The 25,291-nt window shown below is 44.8% G+C and overlaps 1 protein-coding gene across 12 annotated transcripts in view; it reads left to right on the forward strand.

The window, feature by feature from the left end:
• The window catches only part of ATP8A2 (ATPase phospholipid transporting 8A2), a 729,626-nt gene that overhangs the window by 195,412 nt on the left and 508,923 nt on the right, over window positions 1-25,291 (forward strand). For all 12 annotated transcript variants that reach the window (XR_011378928.1, XM_070049167.1, XM_051850719.2 and 9 more), the window contains 4 exons: window positions 18,942-19,041; window positions 19,494-19,592; window positions 20,413-20,458; window positions 21,400-21,440. Coding sequence is in view for 11 of the 12 variants with exons in the window: in XM_070049167.1 (XP_069905268.1) it covers window positions 18,942-19,041; window positions 19,494-19,592; window positions 20,413-20,458; window positions 21,400-21,440 (286 nt within the window). In the remaining variant the exon portion in view is untranslated. The remainder of the gene's footprint in view (window positions 1-18,941; window positions 19,042-19,493; window positions 19,593-20,412; window positions 20,459-21,399; window positions 21,441-25,291) is intronic.

The raw sequence follows: 25,291 nt of genomic DNA on the forward strand, positions 1-25,291 counted from the left end.
TATTTCATTTTCAAAACTGCTGCCAGCTGGCTTCATGATGCTGGCTTTACTTGTCTTAACATTATTATATATGATATATACTGTGCCGTCTGTGATCATGTTGTTGAAGTAGTCTTATTAATATCAGACATACCTTTATCTTCCTATATATTCTCCTGTACAGGCATTCTTTCTTGCCATAGATTTATAAACTAGCCATAACTCACAATACCTGGGACAGAAAGGAGAAACCCAGCTTCTGCTTGTGCTTGTAGAATAGAGATATAAAAAAGTCAAGTGGCTTCTATGGAACTGGAGCTGGAATTACAAACCACCTTCCAACACTCCCCGACCAGGCCTTTTTCTCTTTTATTATCTGAGGAAAGTGGATCTAGCGCTTGATTAGTGCTTAATACACAGGCCAATTGCTTACAGCTTTGTTAAAACTGTGATTTTGTGTTTGCCCTGGATAATACGTGATGAGGCTGTCCAGAGGCATTCCCGCCGTCACTGCTGGAAGTGCAGTGAGGCTCGTTTGAGGTTAGTTGATGAGTGTGTAAAACTTCCAATTTTTATGTCACTTGTTGTATGGATGCTCTCGTGAGCATGCAATGTTGTTTGTCAGTGCAGACAGCAATCTGATATTCACTGATTTCACACCCCATACTGATTCCCCTACCAGGGGTGGACCAGACACAGTTACAGCTGGCTAAGCTCCTGTGTCTCAGCTGTTCGCTTATCTCAGAGGCATCAAGACATACTGCCCACCACTTCCGTCCCAGGTGTGATGCTAGAAATGGTTGTGAGACACAGTGCTGGCCAATGAGACATTTGCTGAGGATACCTGGAGAGGCGCCACTTCCTTGACAGGGGTGTGGAATCTTCACTCTTCCAGTTTCCTGTGTGGTACCAGTCAGGAACCCAAAGGAATGGCCTCCATGTTGAGACAGTAATGTGACAGAGCCAGGCAGTGAGGTTGGTAGAACAAAGAGAGGCCTGGGATGTTGTTTGTTTGTGGATTGCTGGTCTCTGGAATCTTTAGTCTGGGAGAAAGACAGCCTTCTCCCCACCCCTGCCAAGTTAGGTGACTTCAGGTGAGTTCCTGTTACTAGGGGCAGAGTTCAGAATCTGATTAAGAACATTTTTTGTTCTAACCAAAGTGTCTGCTCATTTAAAAAAAAAATTCATGTGCATATTGAATTTGCCTTTCAAAGAAAATTTTTTGCAATAATTATTTTTACTTGCTTCCAATAAACAAGGATTTTATTATTGATAGTGTATTGTCTGTTTTATTGGAAAATTGAGAATACTGAGAAATTAGCCAAAATATTGTGCAAATAATGGTGATCTGTTTTAGATGAATAACTTTTTTTTTTTGTTCATCACTACAGTCATTTTGCCAGTAGCTTAAATGGCTCAAAATAATGTTGATTCTGTAAAATGCATCTTGTTTTTCAAAGTGTTACTGCTAATAAGAATTCTTAATCACAATGCAAAAGCATTTAGAAAATTTGCAGATATATGTTCCTAAAATGGTCACTTAAATAGGTCAAGAAATCAGATCTTTGAGTACTTGCACGTAGCATGAACCATGTAGGATATAATTTAAAAACGATATTTAGAGGCAGTTAGGATAGAACTGCTTTGCCTATGTCATTTCAACAAGTGATCAGGTCCCCATCTGAAGTAGCAATTTTTAAAAAAGATTTATTTTATTTATTTAAAAGGCAGAATGACAAAGAGAGGAGAGACAGAAAGAAAGAGATTGTTTGTCTGCAGGTTTACTCTGCAAATGGCTGCAAGGGTCAGGGATGGACCCCCAAAGTCAGGAACCAGGAAGTCCATTTTGGTCTCCCACATGGGTGGCAGGGACCAAGTACTTGGGCCATCAACCGTTGCTTTCCTAGGCCAGTGAGCTGAATAGGAAGTGGAGCAGCTTGGACACAAATTGGCACTTAGGGGATGCTGACATTGCAAACAATGGCTTTGCTTGCTGCACCACAATGCCAGCCCCTGAAGTGACCATTTAAAAATAGGAATGGGAACTAATTTCTTCCTTTATCAGAACTTTTTGTAGTGTTAGTTTCCTACTGAGAACTTGGGCTATAAAATAGGCTTACATAAAATTTATCCATCAGCTATTTAATATGTTTAAGATACATGTACAACTCCAAGAAAGTTTTGGAAAAGAACAATATAGAGAAAGGCCTTACCTTACCAGAGTTAGGACATGTATAAAGTTATGGTGAACCTATGTAGTATTGGCTAGGAACTGACAAAGGTACCCTTAGAATTAAATGTGTGCCAGTATGTTAAAAAGCAGTGTCTTGGCCAGTGCTGCGGCTCAATAGGCTAATCCCCTGCCTGCGGCGCCGGCACACCAGATTCTAGTCCTGGTCGGGGCAGCGGATTCTGTCCCGGTTGCCCCTCTTCCAGGCCAGCTCTGTGCTGTGGCCTGGGAGTGCAGTGGAGGATGGCCCAAATGCTTGGGCCCTGTACCTACATGGGAGACCAGGAGAAGCACCTGGCTCCTGGCTTCGGATCAGCACAGTGTGCTGGCTGCAGCAGCCATTGGAGGGTGAACCAATGGAAAAGGAAGACCTTTCTCTCTGTGTCTCTCTCTCTCACTGTCCACTCTGCCTGTCAAAAAAAAAAAAAAAGGCAGTGTCTCAGTTTACTCAGTTTAGTGGAATGGATAATTGTGCAGGTATCATGTTATTAAATCATATTGCTGTCTGTTAGGGTGAAGACAGAACTGACTCCATCTTTTATCATAGATAAAAATTCATTCTGATTACAGAGATTAAGGACTCACATTAAAAAAAGAGAGAGAGAATCTTGGAGATTGCTCAAAAAATTGAAGGAGGAAAAAGAATTTCTTAATACTAAACTTAGGTGTTAAGCATTTTTTGCAACATTTGTGTTGTTTAATACCTCTTTGTATTAACTCAATATCCAGATGAGTTGTTAGCAAACTGTTTAGTGCAAAATATAGTTAACAGGCAATGCTGAGGCTTCTTACAAATGGACACTGAAAAGACCAACAAACTAATGGGAAAATGGGCAAAACATATGAAGAGGTGATAATGGAGCAAGGCCATTAGGCCCACAAATGCATGAAAATATGGTCAACTTTATTAGTTATCAAGAAAAAGCAAATTGCTGTACCCATTATGTGCTTACCTGATGTAAGTCTCAGTACTGAGTCTGAGTATTTATTTATTTATTTATTTTTGTTTTATTTTTTTTATTTTTTTGACAGGCAGAGTGGACAGTGAGATAGAGAGACAGAGAGAAAGGTCTTCCTTTGCCGTTGGTTAACCCTCCAATGGCCGCCACGGCCGGCGCGCTGCAGCCGGCGCACCGCACTGATCCGATGGCAGGAGCCAGGTACTTATCCTGGTCTCCCATGGGGTGCAGGGCCCAAGCACCTGGGCCATCCTCCACTGCACTCCCTGGCCACAGCAGAGGGCTGGCCTGGAAGAGGGGCAACCGGGACAGGATCCGGCGCCCCGACCAGGACTAGAACCCGGTGTGCCGGCGCCGCAAGGTGGAGGATTAGCCTATTGAGCCGCGGCACCAGCCACTGAGTCTGAGTATTGAGTACTGCTGGCAGGTATTTCCACACATTGCTGGTAGAGATGTTGGTAGTTGTAAACCCCTTTTGGGAAATTATCTGCTCTCTGTTGAAAATAAAAATTTAAAATCATCAGAACAGAAAAAAAGACACTAGTTAAAAACTTGAGAAATCTGAATTATGTGTGGATTTAGGTAATACTTTTAGAAAAAAAAAGAATTATTTTATTTATTTGAAAGACAGAGTTAGAGAGAGAGGTAGAGCCAGATAAACTCGAGGTCTTCTGTCCGCTGGTTCACTCCCCAGTTGACCGCAACAGCCAGAGCTGAGCTGATCCAAAGCCAGGAGTCAGGAGCTTCTTCCAGGTCTCCCATGTGGGTGCACTTGGGCCATCTTCTGCGTTCCTAGGCCATAGCAGAGAGCTGGATCAGAAGAGGAGCAGCTGGGACTCGAACCAGTGCCCATATGGGACGCTGGCGCTGCAGGCTGGGGCTTTAACCCACTGCGCCACAGCGCCGGCCCCAGGTAATGCTTTTTAAAAAGGACACATGACTCTGAGACTCATTAATCGCACTTTAGATAATCTATCAGGATAAAATTCAACAATACACATGGACATATGTACATGGCTATTTATTGGGACATGTCTTACAGTTTAAAAAACCTGGAGACGTCATAGAAGATTGGCTGACTACATTATAGAATGTTGTGGAGCCATTAAAAAGAATGAATTAGAATGATAGCATTGACTTGCAAGGATTTTGCCATATTGTGAGAAAAGTACCAGAAAAAGGAATAAGTTAGTGGAACATTGGCAGCCTTCTGTGTGAATACGAATGCATATCTATGCAAGATTGTGCCAGCTTGGGGGAAAGTATGAGAAGATTAAAAAAAATGTGCAAATCACTATTTCTGTTAGGTCATGTGTGTAGTCAGAGGAGCAGAATTACTTGAAGCTAATGGACACCTGCCTGTTCCATGGTCCTGGGAGGGGCCCTACAATATGTTTACAAGGCTGTATTAGTCCATTTTCTGCTGCTGTTGCAAGAGCACAGAACAGAAGTGTATTTGGCTCACAGTTCTGGAGATGGAGAAGTCCAAGATCAAGGGACTGCATCTCGTGAGGGCTTTATTGCTGTGTCACAACAAAGTGAAGGGCATCATATGTGAGAGAGAGAGAGAGCAAAAGAGAGAGAGAGAGAGGAGGCTGAAGTCATCCTTCTGTTAGGCACCCACTCCTGTGATATTAACACTCCTGTGATAATAGTGATAATAGCATTAATCTGTCCTTAATCACTTCTTAAAGGTCAATGTTGTTTCATTGGATACTAATTTTCCAACAATGAAATTTGGGGGATGCACTCAAGCCATTCAATGGTGAGTTATTTTTGTAAAACTTACTTGGTTTGGGGGCTAGTGTGGTGCAGTAGGTTAATCCTTCTCCTGCGGTGCCAGCATCTCATATGGACGCCAGTTCTAGTCCTGGATGCTCTTCTTCCAGTCCAGCTCTCTGCTATGGCCTGGGAAAGCAGTAGAAGATTGCCCAAAGTCCCTGGGCACCTGCACCCACATGGGAGACCAGGAAGAAGCACCTGGCTCCTGGCTTTGGATTGGCACAGCCCTGGCCGTTGCAAGCCATTTGGGGAGTGAACCAACGGAAGGAAGACCTTTCTATCTCTCCCTCTCACTGTCTGTAACTCTCTCAAATAAAATAAATTTAAAAAAAATCTTAAAAAAAACTTATTTGGTTTGAACTTTAATTGGGTAAGTTTGCTCTTCCTCTCTCTCCCTCCGTTCCTTCCTCCCTTCCTTCCTCCCTCCCTTCCTTCCTCCCTTCCTTCCTCTTGCTCTCTTTCTTTCTTGTGATTTATTTATTTATTTGAAAAGCAGAGAGAAGAGAGATGAAGAGGTTCACTCCACAAATGGCCACAAAATCCAGGGCTGGATTAGGTTAAAGCCAGGAGCCAGGAACTTCATCGGGGATTTCCCATGTGGGTGTCAGGAGCCAAAGTGCCTGGGCCATCTTCTGCTGCTGTCTCATGTGTATCAGAAGGGAGCTGGATCAGAAGCCGAGCAGCTGGTCCTCCCACTGGTGTTCCAATATGGGATGCTGGGTATGTCTGGTTGAAAGGGAGCTTAAACCCAGTGCCACAATGCTGATCCCTATATTTTTCTTTTTCTTTTTCTTTTTTTTTTTTGACAGGCAGAGTGGACAGTGAGAGAGAGAGACAGAGAGAAAGGTCTTCCTTTTGCCGTTGGTTCACCCTCCAATGGCCGCCGCGGCCAGCGCGCTGCGGCCGGCGCACCGCGCTGATCCGATGGCAGGAGCCAGGAGCCAGGTGCTTTTCCTGGTCTCCCATGGGGTGCAGGGCCCAAGCACCTGGGCCATCCTCCACTGCACTCCCTGGCCACAGCAGAGGGCTGGCCTGGAAGAGGGGCAACCGGGACAGAATCCGGCGCCCCGACCGGGACTAGAACCCGGTGTGCCGGCGCCGCTAGGCGGAGGATTAGCCTAGTGAGCCGCGGCGCCGGCCTTTTTCTTTTTCTTTTTTGACAGGCATAGTGGACAGTGAGAGAGAGAGAAAGGTCTTCCTTTTCCGTTAGTTCATCCCCCAATGGCCGCTGCGGCCAGTGCGCTGTGGCCAGCGCATCGTACTGATCCGAAGGCAGGAGCCAGGTGCTTCTCCTGGTCCCCTATACAGGTGCAGGGCCCCAAGCACTTGGGCCATCCTCCACTGCACTCCCGGGCCACAGCAGAGAGCTGGCCTGGAAGAGGAGCAACCAGGACAGAATCTGGCGCCCCGACCGGGACTAGAACCCTGTGTGCTGGCGCCATAGGCGGAGGATTAGCCTATTGAGCCATGGCGCCGGTCCTATATTTTTCTTAAAGTAAAGTTCCCAAATTGTATTGTGCCTGAGTGAGTGTTGACAGAGGAGTGCCACACACTGATTGCTGGCTGTTGAGAACAGGCTCATGCCTTAAAGAACTTTTGGCCCCGAAGCTCAAAGCATCAGGGTTTATAAAGGCAAAAACCACAAGGAGGGGAGAGGGAATACATGGTTGCTAGGGTCAAGCTGACCTAAAGCATAAGCAAAACTAATATCAATTACAATCTTGACAGTAACAATTACAGTCTGGACATCAGTCCAGGTACTGACCTAAATCATATGTAGGACATAGAAAAATTATAATCTTTTTTTTTTTTTTTGATAGGCAGAGTGGACAGTGAGAGAGAGAGACAGAGAGAAAGGTCTTCCTTTGCCGTTGGTTCACCCTCCAATGGCCGCCGCGGCTGGCGCGCTGCGGCCGGCGCACCGCGCTGATCCGATGGCAGGAGCCAGGAGCCAGGTGCTTTTCCTGGTCTCCCATGGGGTGCAGGGCCCAAGCACCTGGGCCATCCTCCACTGCACTCCCTGGCCACAGCAGAGAGCTGGCCTGGAAGAGGGGCAACCGGGACAGAATCCGGCGCCCCGACCGGGACTAGAACCCGGTGTGCCGGCGCCGCTAGGCGGAGGATTAGCCTAGTGAGCCGCGGCGCCGGCGAAAAATTATAATCTTAACATTAATCCAGGTGCACCCTATCTGTTTTAAGCTTGAGCAGTTGTGCTAGGGGATTTCTGTGTTCTGCCCAGCAGGATGTAATGTACTGTTATTGTCTTAGTTTTAGACCATAGTCTCACAGTGGGGGGTGCTTTCTCAAGATGGAGTCTTGGGTGCTCTAAAGTGGAGTCCCTACTGTCAGGGTGCCACTTCAATTTGAGTATTGTATCCAAATTGCATACAAGGTTTTACAAAATCTGGGTATAAAAATTAGTAAGTTAAATGAAAAGATGAGAAAACATTTTAGAATATCTTAGGAATGAATTATAGCACTTTTTGTTTTGATATTAAATGACCACAAGTGAATATACAAAGACCAAATGCAATAAGACTTTCAAATTCTTCCTTATTCATTATTTATCTTTTTTTATCTTTTAAGTTAACAGTTTTATGTAGTATTTACCTTTCAAGTTGCTAAAACACATTATCAAAGTATTACATGTAAGCAATGCCTTTTTATATAGGTGGTCCCCTGGATTGCTTACCCACACACAAAATCCCACTAGTGCCCCACATTTAACTATTTTTGTATCATAGATTGTAAGAATTAGTGAAAGCCAAGATGAATCTTTACAATTGGAGGAACCCCAGCATAGCTCGTCTTTGGGCTTCATTAGAAAAAAAATACTCCTGTACTGCATTTCACATCTCTTCAAAATAGGAAGTGTTTTAGCAGCTTAAAGCTTTTTAAGTTATATTATAAAACTCATTTCACACTAGGGTTTCCTTTGAAATATAGTTTACATCTAAACTGATCACTACATACACGGTCATTTTAGCACAGGGGCAAACTTTAAAAACATTTCAGACCTTTAAAATTAGGCCATGGTATAAAAAAAGTCCATGGTATTATATTCAGCAAGGAAAACTTCCTATGCTACATGATTACACGTATCTACGTGGCTCTTTCTTCCTTAGGTACTCAAAACTTTCACAATTGCTCACTTTAAGCAAGCTTTTCAGTGAAGTTAAGAAGCTGAATCACTGTCAGAATAACTTGTGCAGTGCTGTGATACAAAAGATGTATTTGAAAGCTATTGAGGGGCCAGCACTGTGGTGCAGTAAGTTAGTCCTCTGCCTGCAGCACCCTCATCCCATGTGGGCACTGGTTCTAGTCCTGGCTGCTCCTCTTCTGATCCAGTTCTCTGCTATGGCCTGGGAAAGCAGTAGAAGATGGCCCAAGCACTTGGGTCCCTGCACCCACATGGGAGACCTGGAAGAAGCTCCTGACTCCTGGCTTTGGATCAGCTCAGCTCTGGCCGTTGAGGTCATTTGGGGAGTGAACCAGTGGATGGAAGACCTTTCTCTCTGTCTCTCCCTATCACTATCTGTAACTCTACCTCTCAAATAAACAAATAAAATCTTTTTTTAAAAAATGGGCATTGTTTAAAAAAAAAAAAGCTATTGAGAAAGAAAGCTCTTATTTGACTGTTTCTATAAAAAATGGTTTGGGTGCATTCGATGGCAGACAGCAGTTAAGGAGACCATTGGGGTATGCAGTGCCTCATTCTAACTCTTGCTTGTCCTTTTCACATTCACCACTACATAACTTGCTAAAGTGTGACTTATTGAGGAAAATTCACATTTTATTTTGGCAGTGCATTATGTGGTTGACATATTACTGATTTGAGTGTTTCTAGAACATGAGCTTTCAAAGGTTCAACTAATTCTCAATCCTTGTCTGTCTTAGGTTATTATCAATCTGGTTCACCAACTTTAAACAAGTCAGTCTACTGATCCATGAATGATAATCTTAGCCACTTTCCCCCACCAGACAATAGAAAAATTGTTTTCTTTACCCCTCCCCAAATCTAAACTTGAATGAAAATCTAAGTTTGAATGGTTTCACTTCAAAGTTACTCAGTTGGGAACAGTTGCTATTAAGTACAATTATCCAGTTATTTTAAGTTGTGCTGATACTACCATTCCATCACAAAGCAATTGAGATGTTTGATTACACTCATTGTTTTACACAAGTAGATTAAATTCACTAGTCAAATTTGTTTCAGACCAATTTAAACATTAGGACTTTATCTTTTGTTATACCTCTACTTTAAGGAAGTTTCATGTTGAATGCCATTATTTCTTTATTGGAAGGATTAAATGAACCAGGAACTCCGGTGGCTTGGTGGTTTGGGCTCCAGCATAGTTCTGATTAGCTCGTAGCTTAAAAAATCAACTAGGACCTGACAGTTTAGAGTTCCAGTTTTGATTATTTGGAAAATTTTTGTTTTTCCCTCCATTTTGCATGGCCTGCCATGCAGCTGCTAATGAGTTATAATCATGTCCTCTTTCTTGCTTTTTTTTTTTTTTTTTTTTTTTTTTTTGACAGGCAGAGTGGACAGTGAGAGAGAGAGACAGAGAGAAAGGTCTTCCTGTGCCGTTGGTTCACCCTCCAATGGCCGCCGCGGCTGGCGCGCTGCGGCCGGAGCACCACGCTGATCTGATGGCAGGAGCCAGGTACTTCTCCTGGTCTCCCATGGGGTGCAGGGCCCAAGGACTGGGCCATCCTCCACTGCACTCCCGGGCCACAGCAGAGAGCTGGCCTGGAAGAGGGGCAACCAGGACAGAATCCGGCGCCCCAACCGGGACTAGAACCCAGTGTGCCGGCGCCGCAAGGCGGAGGATTGGCCTACTGAGCCATGGCGCCGGCCTGCTTTTTTACTTATGAACAGTCTTCATCTAGGAATTCTAATCCTTGTTCTGTTGTTGGTTCTTACTGACATTTCTCGATTGAGGGGTTGGAATGTTACACCTCTCCCCACCACCCAGCGTCAGCTTCTCTGTCACCTTTCAGTCTGCTTCTCCGTTTGCAGGGTGTCCACACACACACACACACACACACACACCCCGTTCTCTTCCTTGCTGCCAAGCCCATGGTAATAGGTGTTGTTTTCTGATCGATGGTTTCCTTTGTCTCAGTATGGAAGTTTTCATGGGCCGATCTGCTGAGTTCAGGGTAGGAGCTGAGGCCCACATCTGAGTCTTCTCAGGACACAAGGGTAAGAGAAGTCCTAGCCACTTCAGGCTCGGAACTACCGTGGCGACTCCTGCCTCTTGTGGTAGAGGCCCTGCCTGCCTTTCCAGGCATGGATCAGACGAAGCCCACAAGCATCGACGAGGCCAAAAGCTGACCACCTTAGCGTCTCTGACCTCCTGTGTTCACTATTTTTTTTAAGAGAGGAGGTTTTTTTTTTTTTTTTTTAAATTTATTTTACTTTTTTGAAAGAGTTACAGAGAGGAGAGGTATAGGCAGAGGGGGAGAGAGAGGTCTTCATCTACTGGTTCACTCCCCAGATGGCCACAATGGCCAGAGCTGAGCCAATCAAAAGCCAGGAGCCAGGAGCTTTTTCCAGGTCGCCCAAGAACTTGGGCCATCTTCTCCTGCTTTCCCAAGCCATAGCAGAGAGCTGGATCAGAAGTGGAGCAGCCGGGACACAAACTGGTGCCCATATGGGATGCCGGCACTGCAGGCTGAGGCTTTAACCCACTGTGCCACAGCGCCAACACCCCTGTAATCATTATTACTATGAGGATTTTTGTTAGATAATTGCTGAAAATTTGAATTCATTTGGCTGAGACCTGCTGCTCCAATCGTGCTGTGACATCTGGCCAGTAGAGGGCACTGTGCTGTTGGCCTGAGGTGTGCAGAGAGCTTGCAAAGTGTGAGTGTAGAGGTGGTGAAGAAAGTAAACAATTGATGTGACCAGCTTAGAGTTCACCATATAAGAGAAGACTGCTTTCACTCTGTGTCGTTGTCTCTTTCACACACACGCACACAGTATGGAAATGGATGAATGGATGGACTACACACTGTACACTTTGGGTGGACAAGAATAGGGAAAAGCTTGTTAGAGAACATAACCCCTTAGACTATTGGCTCAGGAGAGGAAAAAGATGTGGTTTGAGGAGAAGAGAGAAAGATGTTCTGGAATTTGGCAGAGGATGGAAAGCAACAGGAGTTCTGAACAAGAAGGGGAGAGCTTCGGGATAAAGAGGTCTCCATTTAAAGGGGAAGAATTGTACTTTCAGTGTCCCTGGGTGGTAAGTTACAGGGTAAAGATCCCATTGTGAAAACCAGGCTGCTCATCTCAAAGGGAAACTCCAAGGAAGGTACTGAAAGTTTGCACCGTGAGTGCTGCACTTAGGCTTGCGTCTTCTTAGTCTCCTGCAGGCACATGAGTTTCTTCTTTATCTGTGGTCTGGGGCTCTGTTGTTGCTGGCAGAAGGAAGCAGTTGTGGGGAGTAATATTAGATATGAGTGGTTACTAGATCTTTTTTTTGGCAGGAAGTAGTATAAGAACAGATGGAGTCTGTAGACTAACTCCATGTTCTAATAAACAACTCCTTATGTATAACCTTTCCAAATATAGCTGAAAGAATGGATTGTCCCTTGAAAGTTATATCTGGATACTATTCATGTTTATTTAAAATATTAAATTATTATTAAACTAATACATGTAGGTGGCTAAAAATTCAAGTACTTTGGAAGGGCTTATCACGAACCTCAGTGATCTCCAGCCCATCCCAGCCTGGCCCTGTTCCACCAAAGGCAACCACTTTGAAGTCTTTCTGGTTGTAATTCTTTGGTGGTTTCCCCCATATTTCAAACAATTAAACTTAGAAATATGATTTTCACTGTATTTTTAAGTTAAGTGTAGAAATGATCTCTTGGAATTCTCTTGAAGATGAAGATTTAGTATACTTCATTCAGGGCCAAGTAGTGAAGTAGTATATCATGTTTGCCTCTTTCCTGTGGCATTTGCTTTTCCTGCCTCATTTTTCCTTTTCCTTTTATTTTTTTCTTTTTCTTTCTTTTTTTTTTTTTTTTGACAGGCAGAGTTAGACAGTGAGAGAGAGAGAGAGAGAGAGAGACAGAGAGACAGAGAGACAGAGAGAAAGGTCTTCCTTCCGTTGGTTCAACCCCCAAATGGCCGCTATGGCTGGCGCCTGCGTCGATCCAAAGCCAGGAGCCAGGAGCCAGGAGCCAGGTGCTTCCTCCTGGTCTCCCAGGCGGGTGCAGGGCCCAAGCACCTGGGCCATCCTCCACTGCACTCCCGGGCCACAGCAGAGAGCTGGACTGGAAGAGGAGCAATCAGGACAGAATCCAGCACCCCAACTGGGACTAGAATCCGGGGTGCTGGCGCCGTAGGTAGAGCTGTGGCGCTGGCCTCCTGCCTCATTTTTCTATGTAAACAACTGCCTATTAACCCTTATTTGTTTCATCAGATTGGTATTTTGTATCCATCAGTATGTTATGCCACTTCTCTATATGCAAGGGATCTTCAAAATGCTAATGAAAAATACATATTACAAAAAATTTATGAATTTTTTACAACAAAATACATTTATCTTTTAATTCCATTTCCAAACTTTTTGAAGTTCTTTGTTTTTTAAAAGTGTTCTCTCAAGATAACATCTCAATTCTACTTCCCCTTCATCGTCTCTCCTAAGATCCCTTCCCTGAGAAACTGGTTGCTCTATGGGTGTGTTATAAAGCAGTCATACCAGAACCTTCTTGCTAAGGAGGGTTCCGGGATTTGTGGATACTATATGTGTCTGTGTGGCTTCTTCTTTTCTTTTTGATTGCTGTCTACTCTTGTTGAAGCACCTCTTGCCATAGGGAGCTTCCTTAGAAAGCGTATCTGAAAAGTCAGTTTGAGTTTTTGATAGCTTGGCTAGGTATAGAAATCTAAAGTGTTCTAGCTGTTTATGTTGCTACTAAAAAGTTTAATGTCCTATTTTTCCTTTGCATAAATAAACTCATTTTGATAAACTATTAATTTAAAATTTTTGGCATGGGTCTCTTACTGTTTTGGATACTTTCTGAGCTCCTTCAATAAGAAACTATATATTATGGGTTCTAGGAAATTTTGTTGTATAATTTTTATTTAATATTTATTTTATTTATTTTAAAGGCAGAGTTATATAGAGAGAGGGAAATACGCAGAGAGAAAGATCTTCCAACCACTGGTTCACGCCCATCTCCCCATAAGAATTTCCCCTGCCTGATGATCTTTAAAATGGGACATTGATTTTTTTCCTGTCTTTGAACTTGAACTGAAATATTAGTTCTTCTGAGTTTCAAGTTGCCAGTCTTTGGACTATGGCTACACTATTGGCTTCCCTAGGTCTCCAGCTCAGGACGTGCTGGAGGCCATAGTTATGTGAGCCAATTCCTTGACAGCTCTTTCTTTCTTTCTTTCTTTCTCTCTTACACACACACACATGCACTCAGCCATGGGGATATGTTCTAAGTAATGTATCATTAGGTGATTTTTTAAAAAGATTTGTTTATTTATTTGAAAGGCAGAGTTACAGAAAGGCAGAAGCAGAGACAGAGAAAGGTCCTGCATCCACTGGCTCACTCCCCAAATGGCCAGAATGGCTAGAGCTGCACTAATCCAAAGCCAGGAGCCAGGAGATTCTTCTGGGTCTCTCATGCAGGTGCAGGGGCCCAAGGACTTGGGCCATCCTCCACCACTTTCCCAGCCCACAGCAGAGAGCTGGATCAGAAGAGGAGCAGACGGGACTCGAACCGGCGCCCATATAGGATACTGGCACTGCAAATTGTGGCCCCACCCACTATGCCACAGTGCCGGCCCTTAGATGATTTTTGTCATTGTGCAGACAAACCAAGATGGATGTGACATCACTGGGTGATAGAATCTTAGGGGACCACCATGGTAGGTGTGATCTGACACTGGTTGAAACATTGTTATATGGCACATGACTGTATATGATCTTTTTAGGTATAGACAGTGAGAAGGAGAGAGAGAGAGAGAGCCAACCACTGCTTCAACCCAGTGCCAGTTTGGGATGCCATGCTGTAGGCAGAAGATTAACCTACTGTGCCACAGTGCTGCCCCCCTACCCGAATATTTTTGATCCACGATTGGTTGCATCCATGGATGCAAAGCCTATAGCTTTGGAGGGCTGACTGTATGTCTGTTATGTATATTTTTATCCCATATGGATCTCCTGTTGGTTATTGGTAAGGAGAACCCTTACTAACCCTTATTAGTTAAGGAGAACCCTTACTTGTTGTTAGGGCTGGATTACTCTCTTAACCATGTGTTGAGGTGTCTTGTCAGGAAACAGTTGAGAAGGCAGAGCCTGTTCCCTGACCAGGGCCCTTTTACAGGTAGGAGCCCCGTCCTCCTCTGCGGGTCCCTCTTGCTGCAGCTCATACTTGGAAGGGGTTACCTTGCCCAGTGCAGAAAGGAGTCTAGTTTAGAAAAAAACCAACCCTTTGCAGGTGATTCATCCCATTCCTAGTGTGGCTGTGTGTTTCTATATTGCTTTTTGCTGTGTTAGTGGTGTCCTTGCGGGCAGGGATGATAAATGTGCATCAGTTTTACAGTTGTGCATCCAGCGCGAGGTAGTCCTGAAATTAGACCCTATAGAATCTACACGTAAAGATTTACTTTCCTCATGTCCCTATTGTAAATTTCAGCTGAACCCAAACTAAGTGCATATTTCTACCTTAGGAAACCTTGAGTCAAATGCTTCAATTTTATGTGCTTTTCCATATGCGTGTGATAAAATAACAATAATTTTAATTAGAGATAAGCCTTTGAATCAAAATTTGGCGTTTTTTCAAGAAATGAAGAAAAAATGGATAGCTTAGCCTGCCTCACATTTTGTTTTGAGATCTGTAAATTCCTTTGACTCTTTGCACCACGCAGGACTCGTGGATCTTGCTTTCCACCCAGACCTGAGTCAAACATCCGTGCTTTCTATCCTGGGCAGCCCTGTGAACCGTTCACTTTACCTCCTGCTGCTCCCCTAACTGGCCTGCTCCAGTCTCGCTTTCCATCTGCTCCTGCAGTTGCCGCGGCTCCTGGCTTGCTTGGCCAGTGTCCCTTCCGATTCATTACATTCTCACCTTACAAGCAGAGACGCTGTGGCCTCCTAAGAACTGAGACAGAGGCAGCAAGAGCAGGATGGGCGTGGGCACTTATGTTTGGACAGCTCGATTTCATAGCCCTTTCCCTCCATATTTGTGTTCCAGCATGTCAACTCATAGGACAGCCTGAAACCCTTTTTTTTTTTTTGGTAGCTTTTTAAAAATATTTATTTTCTATTTATTTGAGAGGCAGAGGCAGAGATAGAGAGATGCCCAGCTGGGGAAGGCCATGGGCTTTGCTGTCGGTTGGAATGTCCTCTTCAGTGACTGCCAGCATGCAGGTGACATTCATCATCCGTGGATGTTAAAGAGGACCCCTGCGGAGGGCTTTTGCTTTTAGTGGTCTCATTCTAGCTCTCTTCTCTGAGTTAGTCTTACGTACTCTTGACGGATATGTGAAAACATTAATAAAGACTGAACAGCCTTCTCGGGACATTGTGTTACCTACTTGTTATCTTCAACTTCCTATAATCCAGAACTCTGTGCTGAGTGACTGTTTGGGAGGAAGAAGGTACATGGTATTGTCCAGGCATTGGCTGGAGTTGAAGGCTTTCAGAACATCGTGGTGGAACTCAGCTGACGAAGGCAGCTTCTTGGGGAGAAGTGTCCATGGGTTCTGTGGGGAGCAACTCGGACTAGACTGTTACTCGAATTAAGACTTATTCTATGCATCTGCTCTCCCACAGTATGGCGCTGGGAGAGGAGGAAACAGCTTCTACACAGCTGCCTCCAGTTCAACCAATAAACAGCAGGACCTGCTCCTGATTGGAGGAGAGCAGTGTACTCGGCGTGTGGGTAGCAGAGTTGGGATTGGTGGAAGAGGACTATAAAGGAGGAGAGAGACAACATGCACCAGGAACATCTAAGAGGAACACCTGAGGAACATCTGAGCAGCCCCCGAGAGAGCCGGCCGGCAGTGTGCCGCTCCCCCGCGGAAGTGGGGAAAGTGGCAGGGGGAACCGCCCTTCCACGGAGGTGGAAGGGACGGTAGCTAACCCGGGAAGAACCAGCAGCAAACCCGGGGAGGGCCGAGCAGACAAAAGAACAGCGCAGGGTCCTGTGTTGTTCCTCCGCGAAGACGGGGAGCGACATAATGGTGCCGTGACTCGGATAAGAAGCCTAGGCAGGGTTTAGTGTCGTTCCTCCATGAAGAGGGGGAGCGACAGGTTCTTGCTGTGTGCTGTGTTCTGGAAGTCGGACTGGCACAAAGCTTGCTGATCGAGTGGTGGTCAAGTGGCCATACACCCATATTTTGCCAGGTCCTATTTTCTAATCGGTTGTTTCCCAGGTCTGCAGGGTCCTAAGAGTGGCCAACAGGAGCGGGTTCTACCTGTGTGGATGAGTTCCACCCTGATGAGTCACATGTTCCTGGCGAGAGATTTGCCCATAGATAGAGTGGTCGGTACTGCTGCAAAGGAATGCATGATATTCTGTTGACCTGCGTCCTCTAAGCTGCAGTTAAGAAATCTTCGCGCCGTGAGCTCCGGTGTACATGAATTGATGTATTTTTCATACTCTTTAACGAGCTTGGCATCAGCTATATTAGTCTGTCTATCAGAATTTATGGTGACGTGCTGTTTCCCCACAGGGTTACATAAATGAGGAAGGGTTCCAGGTAAGCACATTTCCAGCTCATTCAGTGATTTCCCTTCAAGTGTCAGATTCTTTAAGAGGAGCTGTTTTAAAGGAGGTTTTCCTTTAATGTGTTGTACATCTTTAGCACTTTACACAGAAGAAGGCTAAAACGGTGTCTCCCAGGCAGATTCTCATCCCTGTGTGCTCTTGTATCGTGAGGGTGATTTTCCCTGAAGCAGTGGCAGTAAACACCACACCAGGCTGCTTTCTCGTCCCATCAAATGACTTGCGGCTGTTGTCTTTTCTGAGGTGTCAGCTTTGGCTTTATCTTGTCATTCCAGAGTTGGATGCAGTCAGTTCTTACTGCCGTACACATGCCTCTGGCGTGTTCCATCTCCCGAGCCCTTCGGCCTGTTTGGTGCTTCTCATTTGCTGTGCATTTGAAACCTGCTAGATAATCTTTCTGGAGTGTATTTCATTGAAGTGGAGGCTCAGAGTCATGCCTTGGGGGTGGGGAGAGAGAGAGAGAGATGGTTAAATTAGGTAGATGCTTTTCTGTGCAAATTTGAATAAGCCTGTGAGTAGCCAGAGGAGCTTTGGTTCATGTTACCCTTTAGGTTTATGCCTTAGGCTTATTTTGTTGTTCCTCAACTGTCTGTGGGGTGCTATGTGCTGGGAACATAGGGAGTTGATGTGAACGTTCTTGCTCTTCTCATAATCTGTTCTGGGGCTAGGGAAGTGACACAGTTCTCTCTCTCTCTCTCTCTCTCTCTCTCTCTCTCTCTTTTTGACAGGCAGAGTGGACAGAGAGAGAGAGAGAGACAGAAAGATTTTCCTTTACCGTTGGTTCACCCTCCAATGGCCGCTGCGGCTGGTGCACCACGCTGATCCGAAGCCAGGAGCCAGGTGCTTATCCTGGTCTCCCATGTGGGTGCAGGGCCCAAGGACTTGGACCATCCTCCACTGCACTCCCGGGCCACAGCAGAGAGCTGGACTGGAAGAGGGGCAAGTGGGACAGAATCCGGCGCCCCGTTTGGGACTAGAACCCGGGGTGCCGGTGTCGCTAGGTGGAGGATTAGCCTATTGAGCTGTGGCGCTGGCCACAGTTGTCTCTCTCTCTCTCTTTTTTTTTTTTTTTTTGACAGGCAGAGTGGACAGTGAGAGAGACAGAGAGAAAGGTCTTCCTTTGCCGTTGGTTCACCCTCCAATGGCCGCTGCAGCTGGCGCATCGCGCTGATCCGATGGCAGGAGCCAGGTGCTTCTCCTGGTCTCCCATGGGGTGCAGGGCCCAAGGACTTGGGTCATCCTCCACTGCACTCCCGGGCCACAGCAGAGAGCTGGCCTGGAAGAGGGGCAAGCGGGACAGAATCCGGCGCCCTGACCGGGACTAGAACCTGGTGTGCTGGTGCCACAAGGCAGAGGATTAGCCTAATGAGCCGCGGTGCCAGCCCACAGTTATCTCTTAATGTTTGCGGAGGATGGGTTCCAGAACCCACATGGATGACGGCATCTGAGGATTTCATGTTGTTATGTGTAATGGTGCAGTATTTGCATATAACCTATGCACAGCCTCCTGTATACTTTAACTCATGTCTCGAATACTGATAATACCTAATGCAACGTGGATGCTACTTATATGGGTGTTTCATGGTATTGGTTAGGGGATAACGGTAAGAAAACAATTCCTACCTAGTCAGTACAGATGAAAATTTAAAAAAAAAAAAATTAAACCTGATTGTGGAAGCTGTGGATACAGAGCAAGGCAGAGACTATATGGCACAAGAATAAACATCCTGTGAGCTTGAAGGTAGCAGAAACATTTTAAATTTGCCCAAACTTAATGAAGATACAGGATATGGGAGGGTAGGAAGGGAAAGACTGATCATGGGGAAGACAGGGAGAGTGTGCGTGAAGGTGGCCAAGCAAGGGAGTGTGGAAGGAGTGGAATTTATTCATTGTGATTGAAGCATAAAACCTGTGGCGGTCATGTGCACAGGGGCAGTTGAGCTGTTGTTCACCTGCCTGCGGGTCATAGCACACAGCTCCTGGAAGGTGGGTACCTGTGCCTACTTACATAGTGTGACGGACGGCTACACAGCGCATGCACATCAAAGTTTGAAAACAAAATCACAATGGAGATTTTCTGATCAGACAAGCCTTTTGCAAAATATAGTTCTTGTCCTGAGTTTGGAAACATTTTGTTTTAAAAATGTTATGTTTTGGAAACTTTGGGTTTTGTTACAGTTTTCGTAGAGTTTGCAGCTGCACCTGATGGTAGTGTTTTTCTTTTGTGCTTCCAGTACAGCCAAGTACAGCGTGTTGACATTTCTACCTCGATTCTTGTACGAGCAGATTAGAAGAGCTGCTAATGCCTTCTTCCTCTTCATTGCCTTATTACAGGTAACGCTTTGTAAAGGTTACTTAAAATTTACAACCTTAATTACAATCAGGTTTCACTGACTTGTTGGTAAACTGGAAAAGTGATAGTTAAAATATTCAAATACGGTTTTCTTTTTCTAACTGCATCCCTCATTGTTTGATCATGAACAAACATGATCTTTGCATAGAGACTTTTTTGTACTACTTTAAGGTTAACTGCAGTTACTAAAGAGGCATTGAAAAATGGCCCCCAGGTCTACTTTGACCTCTTTGTCTGTTCCAGATACATAGCCAGTGTGGGATAAAAAATTAAAAAAGATGTGAGGTACAAAGCTAGTTTTTACAGTAAGGTAATCGTCTTTGTGTCTCAGAAATGAAACAACTGCAAAAGAATGGCTGTGAGTGCTGTGGTTTCTTTTTCTTGGAGAGGGTTCTGACATGTCACCTTCCCTCTCTGGTCTCTTGTCTTGCAGCAAATTCCAGATGTATCTCCAACAGGACGATATACCACCCTGGTGCCATTGATCATTATTTTAACAATTGCAGGCATCAAAGAGATTGTAGAAGATTTTGTAAGTGTTTATTTTGGCGTATAAAAAACATTCTGTGGGATATAGCAGACCCGTGGACTGCTTTGGGTGGCTGGCGTGTTTAAGATGGGAAGCAGCCTCTCTAGACTCCTGGGAATATGTATGCAGACTATATTAAGTACTAACACAGTGTCACTGAAGCGTTCACAGTTTGTTTTCAAATGTTAGCTCTCTGAAACTCCTTTGAGTTCTGTCAAATATCCTGTGTTAGGGCTTGCTAAGTTGGGTAGCCAGTGAAGCAATGTGTTATGGTGTTAGCTAGGACACCAGCACTGTGCCTGCTCTACCTGAGGTCTTTTACAGTTGTCTGTCTTACTGCTCTCTCTTACCCTTGTGTATCTGCAAGTTTGTTGAGACAACCCTATTCCTGTTCTTTTTTTTTTCCTTTTCCCTCTTTCCGTCTTTCTGTCCCCAGCACACACACAAACACATGCACTTGCTCTTGCAAACCTATGTACATCTTCTTGGGAGTAGGTAGGTAAATGAATGTAATACAGATCAAAACAAAGTTTATTAGTAAAGTTAATTCAGTTGTTTGTTCTTGGCTAATCACCCTGAGTAATTTTTAGTCTGCTCTAAAACCAATGAGAAATGAGAAATTCTATAATCTAGAGTGCCACACCTGAAGTTTAGTCACTGGAACTGGAAAATAAAACCTTTGATCTGAGTTTTACAACATGAGTGCTGTTTGACTGTTAGCTTCTTTGTACCCTGTTTTTTCCCCTGGCCTTATTGTTTGATATTTCAATTATTCATCTGGAACTTGTGAGTATAAGAGCTCTTTTTTTTCTTTCTGTAACAGAAGCGACATAAGGCAGACAATGCTGTTAACAAAAAGAAAACAATAGGTAAGGCACCAGGCTGGACTACTCTTTCCATTATAAACTTAAGTATAAGACCTGCAGTTGAGAAATTCTGAATAGTTAATGATACTGAGGCAATTTGAGAAAATTATCTGTACAACTCTTTAAAAATAACAAATCAAAGAATTGTCCTTACAATGAAGATTTGAATAGGATTTGTATATTTTAGGATTTTAGAAAATGTAATTTTTAGGAACTAAAGACTTTTTTTATGTCCTTACACATTCCAAGCGTGTACATCCTTGGTTTATAATTCCCTACCTCCCTATTTCTTCTTTTTATTTTTTTTGACAGGCAGAGTTAGACAGTAAGAGAGAGACAGAGAGAAAGGTCTTCCTTCCGTTGGTTCACCTCCCAAATGGCCGCCACGGCCGGCGCGCTGCGCCAATCTGAAGCCAGGAGCCAGGTGCTTCCTCCTGGTCTCCCATGCGGGTACAGGACCCAAGCACTTGGGCCATCCTCCACTGCCTTCCCAGGCCACAGCAGAGAGCTGGACTGGAAGAGGAACAACCGGGACAGAATCCGGCGGCCCAACCAGGACTAGAACCTGGGGTGCTGGCGCCGCAGGCGGAGGATTAGCCTAGAGAGCTGCGGTGCCGGCCCCTATTTCTGCTTTTTATACTCTTGATTTCTATGATACCAGCTCTGTTTTTTGTTTTTTAAAAATTGTTTAACAGCAGGCTCTTTTCCTTCTGGACTGAATGTATATTTAATTTACATACATACATAAACATTGATGTGTATATGTTACAGAGGTACAGGGAATGGGGGCTCCATTTTTGGGGGTGAGGATGTCATACCTTTCTGTCTAAGGATGAGGTACGTGAGAATTCATCATGGAATTTTAAAAGGAGCTCTTTGAAGTTTAGAAATGATCCCATTTTGATTATCACCAGTATTAACTGACATTGTTTCTTCTTTTTCAGTGTTAAGAAATGGTATGTGGCATACCATTGTGTGGAAAGAGGTAAGAACTGATGTTAAGTATGGGCTTGGGCACTTGTAGTGAACTGCTGGCCCTCACTGCAGCACAGAGCTGTGCTGAGTCAGGGCTCATGTGGTTCTGAGCTCTGCTTAGATGCGAGGCACACTTCCTCCGTCCACACCCCTTGGGAAGGTGCGCCTGGGAGTCAAGCTGGATTTCCGTGTACCTGTGGATATTTCTGAATTCTCAGAACACTGCCTAATTTCTACATCTGTATGGATGCAGATTTTTTTTTTTTTACCAATTTTGCGTTGTTCTCTTAACCTAAAACTGAATTTTGAATTTTTTTTTTTTAACTTTTGATATTCTCACTTCTAACGCCCTGCGGCAGGGCAGAGAAGCCTGAAACACAAAGGCAGGGGCAGGGAAGCCAGCTCATCTTGTTCCTGAGGCAGCGGTGGTTGGACATGACCAGTAGGTGCTGTTCCCAACTTTACAGTCACAAGGAAGGGATTGCTGACTGTGTGCTGTGCACGTCCGTGGAAGTAGGAAGTTTGGAAGGTCCTCAAATGGTGTGCTTGCTTGCCTGTTTCTAGTGATGAATGGAACATTTAGAAGAGATCTGCTGTACCATCTGGATATGTTGTTTTTGTCTCTGATAAAATGAGCTTCTTAAGAGAGCCTGTTTGAGCCAGGCCTTCTTAACAGACCTGGGCTGTTTTGTGGGATGACTCTCAGTAGTCCAGCGTCTGAAGCTGATTAGTCCAGTTTCCAGAGAACACAACTTTTCGGAAGAGTAACTTACAGTTTTTTTCTTGCTTGACGTTTATTAAACATGGTTTTCCAAATGCCTCTTCTGGCCTGTAACATCTGAGAGAATGCCCACGAGAAGACACCTGCAGCATTCACTTTGTTTTACGAGAACCAGCCTCCGTTGGTACACAGTTCCCCTGGGTAGTGTTTTGCAGCAACTCGGTATCCTCTGTAGCAGTCCGGAAGTCCTGCGCTGCAAACATCCGTCGCCTCCCTCTCCTGTGGCAGTGAAGTCAGGTGGTTCTCAGTCAAGAGGTTGGGGATTCTTGACATCACAGAGGGAGAAATGTTCCCCATGCTGCAGGAATTCAAAGATTTCTACAACACTGGGAATTGCCCTTCTCTTTCTGTAGGGTTCCTCTTGCTGTTCCTTCCTCCAAAATGTACCTGCAGTGGCTGAAATGAAGCATGATTTGGATTTTACTTGAAAGAGCAGGAGAGAGAGTGGTGGCAGATTTCTGCATCCAGGAGTTGATGGCTTTAATAGCTCCTAAAGCTCAGTACTGTGTCCCCCACACATGTGGGGGGAAGGCAGCGATAACAAAACACTGGTTACATGCTACCTGCATTCTTATGTCAATTCCAAAAGTGTTTTGATTGTTTGTTTAAATGAAGCTCTTTGCATGTGCCAAAGACTGTGCCAGGCATGGTAAGAATAGAGCTTGTCCTTGAGATGTCCTTGAGAAATCTTGCATGCAGTGGGTCTCTAATTTTGGTAGGTGTCATAGCCACCCGGAGGGCTACTCCAACACAGGTCACTAAGCCCAATGGCCAGACTTTCTAATTTAGTGCGTCTCAAGTGGGGCCCTAGAATTTTCATATTTAGCAAGTTCCCACATGAGGTTAATGCTTTTGATTCAGGGAGTACACTGGAGGACTACAGGTGTAGTGGAAGAGACAAGAGCTGACTATATTGCAATGCAGTGACTGAGCTCTGTGCGGGGTGTATGTCAGGTGCTCTGTGCAGGGTGTGTCTCAGGTGCTCTGGGGACATCTGTGAGGGGCAGCTAATCTAGACCTGCTGATTCAGGTCAGGAAAGGCTATCCTTGGAAGAGTTGTACAAGCCAGAGGGCGCCAATCTGGGAGGTGTCTGGAGAGCCAGGCCTAGCTGTACAGGGGGTGTGAGGAAGGGAGTACGGAAGAGGGCAGCAGTACCAGGTGTCAGAGCTGTCAGGCCAGGGGGATTGGCTGCCCTTCAGGGCCCCAGAGCACTAACAGTCTAACGTGAAACACTGAAGGTCAAGACAGCCAGCCCCAGCTATCGCCAACCAGTGGGGGAGCACTGAGGGGCAGCTCTCTGGCAGATCTCAGTAGCTTTAACTGATTTTGACCCAATCTTTTAGCATCTTAAAATTAAGACGCTTGCACCCTGTGAGGTTTGCAGTGGGTTCAGTCTTTTCCACTGTGCTAATTCTGTCAGATGGCATCAGACATACAAGAGACAGTCACGCATAAGAACATTAAGTAGATAGAGCATTTCAGACAAAATCACAAGGAACTTGTTTATCTTGTACATGAAACTTCTTAGTATTTGATTACTGGGATCTAAATGTCTCTTTATTTAGGAAGTCAAAGGAGGAGAAAGCCATAATTTGTCTTGTCCTCCCACTTTGAATTAAAAAAAAAACAGTTCTTTTTCCTTTTGAATATATGACTAAGTTTTCTCTTGCATTTTAAAACTAATTGCTTCTGATTTTTCTATGTAATTAAGCCATTCATATAAAATATTTTTACTTTTAAAAAACACTTTCAATTTACATTAGTATCCCTAGTTTTTATACTTAGGCTGCTAAAATACTTCTACTCCTGTAGCATCTGTTTTTTAACTTCTCTTTGTGATGGAATATAATAATAGGTTGTTCTTTTGCTTTTAAATTGCATACTAACTTGTGTCTTTAAATTGGATACTAACTTAGAATATGAAGTGGTTCTACAGTTTAATTTTTACTGTTCTTTTCTGTGTTGAACCCAGTTTCACAGACTTCCCCATAATGTGACAAGCAATTCACAGCAACAATAGCACACCTTTCAGTACCCCTGCTTTTTTTCCCAACCAAAAATTAAACTAGGCACTTACTAGCTTATAAAACCCAGCAGTTTTCCCACTAGTATCACATCATTTGAAATCCTTGATTTCTAAGAGATAAGCAACGTGGTTAGAACAGGAAACAGAAAACATAGGAGCCAGTTTTACCATTTGCAGTGACTGCTGCACTGGGAAAGTTGTCTGCCTGTATTGTCAGAGAATGCTGATGTCCTGGACTTTCATACTTGCAGTGTCCATCCAGTTACATCCATGCTGATGGGCTACCCTTAACCTGCGCTCGTTGCATGCCGGATACTGCCCATACTGCCCGAATCACTGCATCCACCAAACGAGGCCAGAAGTGTTGATACGGGGAACTAAGCAGGAGTTAGATGGGGGTAGATGTGCTGGGGTTTCTGCCAGCCCTGCAGTGCAACGTTACCCCCTCACCTGTCGGATTTATACACCCACCATCCCTTGATGCACCTGTGTCTCACTTGGGACCAAGAAGGAAGAGACGCCGTGATGGCCATGTAGAAGTTCAACTCCACGTGGTGGCGCCACTGTGTATGCTGTGTACACTGGTGTGTCCAGACTCCGCCCTGTTTTTATGTTCAATTAAGGCACCACTCGTTGTCTCATCAAAGAGACTGAGAATGTGAGAGAGGCTCCCTTTTGCCCTTGGCCATGCCTGGGGATCCTTCCCTACCTTCCACTCTCTCTCTGTTTAGGCAAGGATCTGGCCCACTCATGATACGTGTCTCTCCAAGTGGAGTGGCCCACAACTCACACGTGCATGTATGTTCATTCACTTTTTTTTTTTTTTGACAGGCAGAGTGGACAGTGAGAGAGATAGAGAGAGACAGAGAGAAAGGTCTTCCTTTTGCTGTTGGTGCCGGCACACCGTGCTGATCCAAAGGCAGGAGCCAGATACTTATCCTGGTCTCCCATGGGGTGCAGGGCCCAAGGACTTGGGCCATCCTCCGCTGCACTCCCGGGCCACAGCAGAGAGCTGGCCTGGAAGAGGGGCAACCGGGACAGAATCCGGCGCCC

Source organism: Oryctolagus cuniculus, chromosome 9 (genome assembly GCF_964237555.1).
Source record: "Oryctolagus cuniculus chromosome 9, mOryCun1.1, whole genome shotgun sequence".
NCBI classification, from domain to species: domain Eukaryota; kingdom Metazoa; phylum Chordata; class Mammalia; order Lagomorpha; family Leporidae; genus Oryctolagus; species Oryctolagus cuniculus.